Source organism: Notolabrus celidotus, chromosome 17 (genome assembly GCF_009762535.1).
Source record: "Notolabrus celidotus isolate fNotCel1 chromosome 17, fNotCel1.pri, whole genome shotgun sequence".
NCBI classification, from domain to species: Eukaryota; Metazoa; Chordata; class Actinopteri; order Labriformes; family Labridae; genus Notolabrus; species Notolabrus celidotus.
This window is the reverse complement of record NC_048288.1, coordinates 25,636,847-25,649,636: the sequence shown is the minus strand read 5'-3', so window position 1 is coordinate 25,649,636 and position 12,790 is coordinate 25,636,847. Positions and strand designations below refer to the sequence as shown.

The 12,790-nt window shown below is 41.4% G+C and overlaps 1 protein-coding gene across 1 annotated transcript in view; it reads left to right on the top strand.

Moving 5' to 3' along the window:
• The window catches only part of myo3a (myosin IIIA), a 101,513-nt gene that overhangs the window by 26,694 nt on the left and 62,029 nt on the right, over positions 1-12,790 (top strand). The window contains exon 6 of the mRNA XM_034706384.1: positions 1,459-1,593. Within this exon, the coding sequence (XP_034562275.1) occupies positions 1,459-1,593 (135 nt within the window). The remainder of the gene's footprint in view (positions 1-1,458; positions 1,594-12,790) is intronic.

The following is a 12,790-nucleotide window of genomic DNA, read 5'->3' as shown; positions in this document are numbered from 1 at the left end:
GTTAACTAAGCATTTGTTTTATCACGTTACATCTGTATTTGATATTGGGAGAAGTTCCTATCATCATTACAGTTTGCAACATAACTCTACAGACGTAAAACTAGGCTTGCTGTGGTAGTCAGTGCCACCAAGCTGCTCCGTATTGTGTCACGCATGCTTTCACATGGATCACATTACTCAACCCCGCCGCCCCCACTGTTGTTTAGCTTTTCTCTAAATGCCTGTTATCAATACTTTGTCAGACAAAAGACATAAACGGGAAGTGTCTGCTCCGTGTAGCCGCAGCAGAGATTAGCAGGGATCAGATTTCACTTATTACGTGACAAGAGTAAGGAGAGTTGACCCAGATCCATGTAAAGAGGCAGTTGACTGACACGACAATGGCGGAGGTGGTGAACATAGGTTTGTATGTCCTTAACATTAAATATGCATACAAGCAATATGTAAAATACCCCTTGTGTTTGCTGTGATAGCACAGTGGGGCTGCAACACGCTTGAGAGGGATTCAAATATTGCTTTTTCAGATTGATTCCAGACTCAACGAGGAAGTCTTAATAAACTGTCCTAAAATGCAACAGCATAGTGGGACAGTAGTATGCCTTTCTTTGTTTAAATGGACGAGGAGAGTGATAACTCTGTTCTGACTATCTGTTCAATATTAAGCTGCATTCAGGACACTGTTTAGCTTGTCAAGGACAAATCCATAGACTGTATAAATAATGGACGTAGTATCCGTGACATCACTCATCTGTTTCTGAAGCCAATCGTTGGCAGGAGCCATATTGGAAATGCTGAACTCAACTTAACTTCTGTCGAGCTAGTGTGAGGTAAAGAGGCGGGCTTTGAGCCTCCTAGCCAACAGCTACAGTGTTCCCCGCCTGTCAATCAAGTCAGCTGTGCCTCTCATAATGGAAAACTTACAATCTTAATATCGTCAAATTTGCTGCGTTACTAAAAATTTAGAGAAATTAGATATCCAGACTACACTCGTTTTTTGTACCAGGCTGTAAACATGTTTATTTCTGCTGTAAAGATTGGCTTTTTGAATGGGTGTGTATGTGGTTTCTGGTACTACTGGAGCCAGACTCAAGTGGACACTCGAGGAACTGCAGTTTTTAACACTTCCACATTCAATTCTCGCTGCTGGAGTTGCTGCTTGGGAAAAACCGACAGCCATCAAAGGTCAAAACATCATTTTGGGTCTTTCTCTCATTTTAGTGGGATTTAAAAAAAATACATTTTGTTAACTTATCTTGTCAGGTGCGAGAGGTTAGCCCCACCCCCTTTACAGTGCCAGCATGAGAGTGGTGTTTATCTTCTCATCTAACCCTTTGGAAGTTCTTTTTTTTGACATCAAGAAGCCTTAAAATGAAACTGGTGAAATAATGTATGCACAAGATGATTCTCAAGGTGACAGAAAGTCTCCTTCCACAAACTGATTTTGCTCTTTCCTTTCAGGATATCGATGAAGAAATCGAAGCAGAGTACAACATCCTCAAAGCTCTCTCTGACCACGCCAATGTCGTCAAATTCTACGGGATGTACTACAAGAAAGACGTCAAATGTGGAGATCAGCTGTGGCTTGTACTGGAGGTAGGAATAACACACACTGTGTTTGAATGGAAAAGCCACAATGTGTTAGCCATGACCTCTATTTGACTGAGAACTGGAATGTAGTTCCTCTGTTTACTATGCTCGCTGCATGCAGACAAAGGGTGAGCAAGTACAGATTACAGGTCAGATTGCACTTCACACAGCATGTCTCGCCAGGTATATGAAGTGGTGACCAAATCCGGCAATGGGATTATGTAACGGTTTAAGCCACCACAGGCAGTCTTGGAGTTAACTGAAGGGCCACCTGGGAGATGTGGTTGCAGGCCAGCGACATGGACGTGGTGGGGGTTGTGGTTAGCTTGCGTGTCATGGGTTCCCCGCTGAGTGCATGCAGGGCAGGGTTTTCTGACTACGGGGGCTGTCTCAGTGTATTAGCTTACTCACTTAGAAGAACAGAGCGGAGGCATTGATGTCTACTGAAGCAGATTTTTTGTTTGTTTGTTTTTTGTGCGACTGCAGAATAAATCGCAATTTCATCCTTTGTGCAGTTTGAGCATTTGAAGTAAACATATCCCAACAGTCTGAATTCATCACAGTAAATAAGGAAAGTCATTTTATGTAAAACAGCAATGCTTCCTCACTCAGCATGTGCATACTTTAAGTATTGGATGAATGTCTGTGTATAATGCTCTTACACCATTTTGATGTAGCCTGTTGAAGCTCAAGCTAGCTATCAGCTACTCTCAGATTAACAGCACCAGTTTAGCAGTGGAGGGAAAAGGTGCTTTATGGATTTATTTTGAATTAAAGAGGCGCATGTTGCAAACACAGGTGTTATATAAAACACTCTAAACTGCTGATAGACATGAAAACTGTTTAACATAGCTAATATACACTGTTTTAGATGTGTACGTTTCTCCCACTTCATTATTGAATAGGGGTGGGAATTGATAAGATTTTATCAATGTCAGTGCCATTGCCGATTCTGCTTATCAATCCAATTCCTTATCAATTCTCCTAACGATTCCTGAGTATTTTTTTGAGGGCAAAAAAAGTAGTTCTAAACAGTCTTCCGCACCAAAAGGAACCATTTTATTTTGTCCAAAATTATGTCTGCACAAGACTGAACATGAACATATTCAGCTTATACATACTGAACAATAAGTTGACCTGATTTTCATCTGTGTGAGTCCGGATGTGGCCCCTCTAGACTGGATGAAAAGACTTTGAATTTGGAGAGGAAAAAACCCTATCCTCCGGGGGTCATCGTGGAGGTATTTAACACGCTCTCGGTGCCTCATTTTTCGGCCGTGTAGGTCCGGACGTGGCCCCTGGAGCCTGGAGGAAAAGACTTTGAATTTGGAGAGGAAAAACGCTTTTCCTCCAGGGGTCATCGCTGAGGTATTTCACCCGCTCTCGGTGCCTCATTTTCGGCCGTGTGAGTCAGGACGTGCGCCCTGGACACACACAATCCAGAGAATGGATTTCTGCGTCGCAGAGTGTGTAACGTAATGCAACTTACCGCAATATGACGTTGTGCTGGGAAAAGAATCGTTAAGAAGAATCGATAACATTTGAGGTGTACTATTCCGATGGCATTGAACCGGTTCTAAGTCGGATCCGGTTTTCGATTCCCACCCCTATTATTGAACAATGTAATTATATAATGTGCATCTGTCTTATTGTGCAGGCTTCTTCAGTTTGCTTTGATTTTAGCAGAAATTAGAATTCAAAAAGCCTTCTTTGTGTCTTGAACCATCACAGCATTGACTTTGTGGCTGCTTTGTTGCACCTGCCTGACATACAGGAAAGGTTCAGTGCAGGTATGAATTTGTGTTTTTTTACGTGAATGTTCAAGGGGACCTTGCTGCTGCAGCTGCTTTCTGTACATCTAAAAAAGCCTCGCCTGCAGCGCCCTCGTTCCCTAGTTCTGCGGCTTTCATATTTCATTGCCTGCTGTAGCCTTTATCAAATGTCAGGCTCTACACAAACATGTAATGGAGGTCAGCCTCAGCAGAGGGAAAAACTGTTTGTGGAGTCGAACACGGTGGCGGTCGTCCGTTTTCTTTGCCTCTTGCCTTTCTAAGCGTGTCACTTGTGTTTCTGCTTTGATAGAGAGCAGAGCGAATCTGAAGACGGCCAGTAAACAGGGTCAGAAAAGTGGAGTGTTGATAAGAAGAATTCTTGCAAAGTTTCAAAATTATGGTCACAAAGATGTTTGAAGAAATGTATTTTTATTCACACTGTCATTATCGCCTTAGGGGTGTTTCGTTGGTCAGTGAAGACCATTGAATGTAAATCAATATGGAAGATGTGACTCTGTCTTCTCCTGTTGTTGAAAAGTAAAGCCAAAATAATGCTGGAGAGAGACAGGAAATGTGGGGAGTAGAGAGTGGGGGAGGACATGCAGCAAACGGTCGAACGGCCGGGAGTCGAACTGGTGACCTCTGCGACGAGGACTGTAGCCTCTATACGTTGGGCACTTGGACGCTATGCCACCAGTGCCCCGGATGACACATTTTTGGTCCAAGGCATGTACAGAAGCGGTCTGGCAGGTGGGGACTGACTGATGATGTCTTCTGGTAACCAAAAGACACATTTAACTCACTGATATAACCCATAGACGGTATAAATAATGGACGTAGCATCCGTGACTTCACCCATCTGTCTCTGAAGTGCTGTTTTGAAGCCGATCATCGGCAGGAGCCGTATTGGAAATGCTGACTCAATCTAACTTCTAGCTAGTTTGAGGTAAAGAGGCGGGCTTTGAGCCTCCTCGCAAACAGCTACAGTGTTCCCGCCTGTCCATCAAGTCAGCTGTGCCTCTCATAATGGAAAACTTGTAATCTTAATATCTTTGAAATTGCAGTGTTATGAAAAAAATCACCCCCTGTACAATGTGTGACAATAGAGAAATTAGCTATCCAGACTACACTCGTTTTTTGTACCAGGCTGCTTTTTGAATTTGAGTGTATGTGGTTTCTGGTGCTTCTGGAGCCAGCCACAAGTGGACACTTGATGAACTGCAGTTATTAACACTTCCACATTGGCCGGATACTTGTTTCAATTCGAGGTTGACACTCATGACTTTGGAGGGTGAAATTACTTGTTACATCCTCTCTCACTGCTCTTCTTATACTCTTTAACTCCACTATAGATTACTGCAGGAGCTGCATTTGCCAACAGAGCTGTCAATCATGTCGTCACATTCCCTCATCACTCATTCAAAGTTCCCAGAAAAATAATCACTTGAGAATAAGTCAGCATGATAAGAACTAAATGCAATGACTGAAAGCATCTTAGAGATGAAAAATGTGTTTTCATTGTGAGAATTCAAAAAGAAGTGCAGTGCCTGAGTGCTGAATTGGACCGTGAGCTTTTCCTTTGGTATTGCAAATTGTTAAATTTCATGGTTAGCATTTTAAAAGATCACAGATAAATACTGGTTACTTTAAGCTGATAAAAAACTCAATTCCTGCAGCCTTTACACAACCAAACTACTCTCTTCAAATACCTCTTTATACTTGTGCAGAAGCTATTTCATCAGAATACAAAAACAAGAAAAGAACACATCGAATCCAGAGGAGAAAGTTTAATAAAGAACAAATTAACTAAAAGAGAAAATAGATTAATTAAAGTACATTCTAATTTAGCCATTTTTGATCTTCAGTGAATTGAACAAGCACACATTGTCTCTGGTCTCAACAAAGAACCCCTCCGTCCGCACCTTGAGAAGACACAGCCGTCTCTTCGACGTGTGCTCCACATTGTGCTGTATTTTTCCATTATCACTGCGAGAACACAGTGTCCATATTTCTGTAATCTAAGCTCAGCAAGCTCTGAATCAACAGCAGCAGTGTTATGCTAACCCAGTAGATAGTTTTCACCTCTCCAGCTTGTGTTTCTTTCCCTTTTCATCACCTTCCTTCCTCCTGACCTTCCCTGCAGACCCTGCAGTTACTTTGCTCGGATATCAAGTCCAGTCTAAGACACCGAGCAGTCATTAACAGAAAACAAAGACCTCTATCTGATAGGATGATTCTTATTTTGTGCTGGAGTGATTGGTTGTTTTGTGTAGTGGCAGTGGTTCTTTATCCTTCTGGACTCTTTTGTGTAAAAATTCAATCTGGTGTTAGCAGGAGTTCTTTCAGCTTTGCCACTTTGTTTACTCCATGTTCCCTCTGAGGTTTGCACAACCATTTTCAAAATTTCTCTTTCAAAAATCTGCAGCCAGCAGTCCAAATCTGGTGGCTAATCCTGAGGCTGAAATCACAGCCTGACAGTTTAGCAAGGGCTGTGTGGGTCTCTCTCTGTGTGTGTGTGTGTGTGTGTGTGTACTCTAAAGGGGGCTTTGGCAGTGAAGAGACAGGAAAGCAGGCAGTGAGGTGGTCATTCACCATGGTTACTGTCCCTCCTTTCCAAACTGTAATTTTCCATCCTTTAGCTGTGCTGAGAGGAGCCTTTTTCTGCCCCGCGCTGACAGCAGACCGCTCATTATGAACCCAATTCATACAAATTGCATCCTCTTCTTTGTTAGCCCTTCATTGGGGTCTGTGAGCTTTTGGCTTTGTCTGCGTCGTGTGCTCCTTTATGATAGCGGATATGGGCAGAGGAGAGTGAGCTTTCATGTATGACGGCCTAATCCTGCATCCATGGAGTTTACAAATACTTCAAAGATGGTGCTGATGGAGCGACTTTTATTCTCTAATTGGAAATACAAACCTGATTTGGATGTGCATTTCATTTGTGAGCGGCTGCATTTCATCCAGAGACCGTGTTTGATGAAGGCCAATGAGGAGTCCAACCTTTAAAAGTTCATGCTGTAATTCATTTTCTATAGTGCATAAAAGAGAAGTCACGATGCCTTGGTGCTCCATGAAAACAGCGTTAATGCTGACATAAATTACATTTTGAATCTAAAGAGAATTGAACTCCCAGTTTTTATTTACATCAGCCTTATTGTTAAAACCTTTGATTGAGGCTGTAAGAACATATTGTCACTGCCGGGCAGAAACCTTGTATCTCCAAAACCACTACTTTCCAGGAAGTAAAAAAAAAAAAGAAAAGTATTTTACATTACTAAACACCACATAAGATTCAACCACAAGGTTTGGTTTTAATACTTTTAACTGTTAAATTTGAGAAAGCCTACTGACAGACTTAAAGGAAGACCCATAGCACTGATCAATGGAATAATGAATATGGTTAAATATGGAGATACAAGGTTTCTGTCCGACAGCGACGATATACGAATGTTTGAGTCTGAATATATTTTATTCTTTGATATTCTTTTTTTTATAATTTGGATGAAAAGAAGCATTTTTTTACTGTGTAAACCAAGCGGCAACCTCCGGCCGCGAGAATTGAAGCCAATGCGGACGTGTTAAAAACTGCAGTTCCTCGAGTGTCCACTTGAGGCTGGCTCCGGAAGTACCGGAAACCACATACACACCCATTCAAAAAAGACGATATTTACAGCAGAAATAAACATGTTTACAACCTGGTACAAAAAACAAGTGTAGTCTGGATAGCTCATTTCTCAATCGGCACATACAGTACAGGAGGGTGAAACACTGCAGTTTCGAAGATATTAAGATTACAAGTTTTCCATTACGAGAGGCACAGCTGACTTGACTGACAGGCGGTTGGCTAGGAGGCTAGTTCTATAGAAGTTAGGTTGAGTTCAGCATTACCAATATGGCTCCTGCCGACGATTGGCTTCAAAACAGCACTTCAGAAACAGATGGGTGACGTCACCGATACTACGTCCATATTTTATAGTCTATGGTGTAAACGTTATTATCTTTGTTGATATCACACAAAAAGCAGTGCTATGCAGTTTGAAAAGCACAATTGCTGATAGCATTAAGAGTTTGCTGTGTCAACTCAGACTTAATGCATAAAGTGATGCTTTCTCCATGCTGTCAGTTTTGCTATAGTGAGGTTCAAATCACAGTAAATCCCTTTTTTTTCAGGTTTCAGTTTAACAGTACATCACGACATATTCAATTGTAACCCCAGTGTAGTGATATTGTTGGATCCTGTCCAAATCACAGCCTTTCAACAGATTATAATGCTAGTGGTACATATGACCTTTAAAAGGTGCGATGCCAAGCATATTTTTATGTGAACACCTTTCAAATCCTTTTATGTTACCACACCCCAAACATACATATTCCGATTACATGTAGTGAATCAATCCCTGATCAAAAACAAAAACAGTGTTTATTCATGAAGAGGGTTTGAGCAGAGTGTCACTGATGCGTATGGTCAGACTAACCGTTGGCTGTGATTAATCAGCTTTGACTCTGTATTTTCTTGGATGTGCTTCTAATGGCAGGAGAGAGATTTGATAGTGACAACATGGAGAAGGCTGACAGAGCTGCGAGTGTTTAATAATAAATGGGCTCCGTCATTAGGCAATGGAAGAAGTAACTGGGCATGAAGGGCCTGGTGCCAGGAGCAGAAGAGTTTCAGTTTCTCTGAGGGGAAAGAAGAACTTGTCAAACAGTGTTTGTAGCACTACGTCAAACATTTCTGGTGGTATGGTAGACCGGCTGCTGGAGGATATATCCTCAATGACGAGGATATGATGGTGGAAACTTTATCTCTAGTAACCATACCAGTTCAGGTATCCAAAAATACTTTAATACAGGTTACATTTCAGTAAAAAATAACATTCTTTAAACAGTTGTACAGCACTAGATAGGGTGGTCTGTTGTTAGGTTTTGCTTTTCATGGGTTGAAATGGAGTGGAATAAGAATGTAACTTAGCATATAATGGATACTTACAAGTAAATTACTAATACCCTAATCTCATGGAACTATTGAACAACACTGAATGAGTTAAGCTTCTGTATTTTCTTCAGTCATATTTTTGGGGGCATTTTCGCCTTTAATGACAGGACAGCTGAAGAGAGACAGGAAATGTGGGGAGCAGAGAGCGGGGAAGGACATGCAGCAAATGGTCGAGGCTGGAATCGAACCTAAGACCTCTGCGATGAGGGCTACAGCCTTTGTATGTGGGGTGCGCTTAGACTGCTAGGCCAACGGTGCGCCTATATTTCCTTTTTAATGTTGCTTTTTCCTCCATTCTGGCATTTCGGTTCCATCTCTCCCTTAAACCAAACTGAGTATTTCCAGCAGATGAGAACCTCAGACTGTAGAACACATGGGCGTAGTCTCAGTGTCCCCCGTTGTATTCTAAAGAGGCGTTATATAACCTGAAAATGGCAGAAACCATAATAGGAACCAGTAAAATAACTGAGTTGAGGCTACGACCTTGGCGCCTGGCAAACAGCTATAGTGTCTCTAGTTATGCGTAACTATGAGTAACTCCTATCTTTAATAAAATTCATCCCCCGTACTGTCGTCACAAATGAAAAAAGGAGGTACAGTGAACAAAAGTATTTCTAGTACCAGGCTACAAGCATGTTTAATTCTGCAGTGAAAGTGGGCTTTTTAACATTGGTGTCAATCAGATCTCTTTGCTTTTGGAACAAGCCCCTAGTGGACACTTCATGAACTACAGTTTTTTCTCACTTTTTTAAAAGTTGTATTTTTGGGGCTTTTACCCCTTTAATTATATAGGAGATGACCGTGGATAGAGCAGGTGAGTGGATGAGAGAGTGGGGGAATGACGTGCGCGAATGGGGCTACAGGCTTGAATCAAACCCGGGTCAGTGCGTCTTAACCATTAGGCCAAGCCCTCGCCCTTTTTCACTTTCCAATTGGCTTCATTTTTAAGCACTGGAGGTTGCTGCTGGTTGAAAGCAGACCTCACACAGACAATCTCTCGTGTGTGCTTCATTTGTGAAAAGTCATCTCCGGACAATGACCGAACCTGATTGTTCCGAGATTTGTGTTCCGGGGTCCGTGAGTGAAAACAGCTTAAGAAAAGGGCAAGCACTCTGTAAGCCTGTCTACAGATTTACCTCTCAGCATGACAATGAGCAAAGCACAAAGCTCAGATGACACTGGACACGGACCTGAATGCACTCCAGTATACCAGTTGAAAACAGGTCTTGAGTCCAGCATGTCTCCCTGCTGGACAGACCTTGTAAAGGAAGACAGAAAGTCAAGTATGAAAAGCTAGAGGAGGCAAACTAAAGATGAGTTAATCTTTAGAGTTTGTCAGCACATGTTATGATTCCGTCAGATTCTTGAAAAGTCAATCAGAGTTTTATTAATTGCTGATTTTGATTTGTCAATGTGTTACCTAAAGTCTCCGTCTAAACTGGGTTCTGTGCATTGGTCTGTGATTCTTTGTTTGTCCTCTCATTGTGTCAAGCTGTGTTTTTATTGGACACCTTCTGAAAGTCAGAAAATAAACCGCTCAGCCCTCATTTACCCTTATCAGTCTTTGTCCTGAGTTGTTCTGCCCTCGTATCCCAACATCAACTGCACATACCTTAATTGACAATGAGGTTAAAATAGTATTCCTTGCGTTTGAGCTTTCCAATAAGTGGTGCCAGGAAGTGGACACCTCAGCTATTATGTCCGTGTAAACGATAAGGCCACTGTAACAACAGGAGTGTTCCTCTCTGGAGACGGTCCATGTGTCACATGCACTCAAACAAAGGTGGTTATTTTGTAATGCAGACACATGGAAACCGCATAGATGTACTAATGTGACTGTAGATAAGAGATACACTCATTTAGATCCGCAGGGAAACATACATACATCAAAGAAGGGGGCTTTAAAGTCAGCACCTGTGTGTTAAAGCCGGTGTGTTTGATCTCTACACCTGTGTTTCCCACATCTTTTACTCATCTTACATCAAATACTTTAATTTACATGACTAAACAAGCATGTGAGCTCCTTTGTAATGGAGAATATCCTTCTCACTTCAGAATGTAATCTTTGAAAATTGATCGACCGGGTTGGAATCACATGAAATTCAAGATGAAGATGTTGGAAATAGAGCCAAACAAACGGTTTAAACAGTCACTGCTGACTATCTGCTCTTTAAGTGAACTAAAACTGACCTGAAAATAATATTTATAGCAAGCATTTATTTTGTGTGTCCTCTGTAGTGTATATGTAGGAAGATAATGGGATGATATGGCATTCAAACCAATGATATTAGAGCTTACTGCCCTTGTTAAACCTTGTTTTTCCACAATGATTGTGCCTTAATAGGAGCTTCCAGTACAAAACAAATTTCTGAATAAATCACGATTTTAAGTTATGCTTCATAACACAGAGAAAGTCAAAATATTAATAAAGAAGGAATAAAATACAGTAGAAATCTGAATAAAATAAAAAATTAAAATGAAATAAGATTAGATTAAAAATAAAATAAAATAAAACAAATCAAAACAAAGTAAAGTAAAGTAAAGTAAAGCAAATCATCCATCCATCCATCCATCCATCCATCCATCCATCCATCCATCCATCCATTTACTTCCGCTTATCTAGGGTCAGGTCACGGGGGTAGCAGTCCAAGCAAATTGACCCAGACTTCCCTCTCCCCAGCAACACTTTACAGCTTGTCCTCGGGAATCCTGAGGTGATCCCAGACCAGCTGGGATATAAAATCCCTCCACCGAGTTCTGGGTCTTTCCTGGGGTCTTTCCTGGGGTCTTTCCTGGGGCCTTCTCCCAGTTGGACGTGCCCGGAATCCTCTAAAAGGAGGTGTTCGGGCAATAACAAAGTATGTACAGAAGCGCAGGATTGTCAGAATTAGCTAGTATAAAAGCGCTGGGAATGAAGGTTATATATAAGGCTGTTAAAGTGGTAAGGATATTGCACCGTGTATTGCATGGTTATTGCAGAGAGTACAGGTTATTGTTCAGTGATCAGAGGGAGGAATTGTAGAGTCTGATGGCCAAAGGCAGGAATGACTTCCTGTGGCATTCTGTGGTGAATTTAGGGGGAATGAGTCTTGCACTGAATGTGCTCCTGTGTTTAACCAGCATGTTTCATTGTTGCAAGTTTTACCCATGTTGTACCATTTGCTTTACTTTTTACTTGAACAAATAGAATAAGCTGCCTTCCCTTCAGTATGTGTGTCTACCCTGACTGGCTTTATGATCACTGTTATAGTGAATGGCGTGGAGCGGTTTAAAGGGGGTTAGTGTTAATGCTGTATAAGGAAGAACCTCGACTAGTTTTGTTTAGATACTCCAGCTTTAACTTCAGAAAATGTCAGTCTGCAGAGATTTGAGTCTCCACCACGTCTGGAATAATTAATGCTCATGACGAGCATCACTTTCTGTCAGTGGGCTCTGTGGCTGAGGTGAGAGTGCTAACATTTAGCTCCACTTAAACTAGGGCACAGGACCTCTCATTAATATGGATTTCTCTGTCTGCCCTGTGTAATTTAATGATGACAGGTGATATGGCAGCAGTGATGTAGTGACGTCAGGCGCGGCTCATTGTCAGCTCGCTGTGCCGTCTCTGAAAGCCTCAGTGGTATTCTCTGCTTAACTGCAGTTTGTCAGCACGTCTGAGAGCAGAGAGGAGGAGTGATTAAGCTCCCCATGTGGCAGCTGAGAAACACGCCATCCATCCTGCAACAGCTCTCTGGGCTCCTGATGGATAGGTAGATTGATGGGCAGATAGAAAACAGAGACGAGGCGTTAAAAACTTATACCAATGCAAAGTCAAGGTCAGAATCTTCCTTCACTGTCAGCATCTTTAACACCGAGAGATTACTGAGTGGGCTCGAGTGGTCATTCGTCCCTTGGTCAGAGTTTCTGATCAAAGTCAGTTTTATTCAAAGTGGAGGGTCAAATCAAAGAACTACAAACAGTCAATGAAAAACAGTTCACCTCAAAGAGAATCAAAATATAAACACAGAGATGCTAAATAACAACAAAGAGTTACAAAGCTGAGAGAAAAAGACAGAAATACAAAGAGGCTCAAGCAACTACAGAGAGTTGAAGAAAGCCTGTTTTTTGTTTTTATTTACATTAATGTTACCTTCAATGGAAGTATTCAGTTTAGACAACGTGAACAGGATTTCCCCAAGAATATCTATATTGACCTTTCTGTCCACATTGAGCTCTCCTCCTTCTCAGCGCTTTATAATAATAATAATAATAATAATAATAATAATAATAATAATAATAATAATAATACATTTTATTTTATATAGCATCTTTTAAAAACATGTTTACGAAGTGCTTTATAGAGTGCAAGACATAGCGAGTGAAAACACAAAAGCACATGACAAAGGTAAGGAGAGCTAAAATGAGTTGAGTAAAAACAATAATAAAAAACATGCAGAAA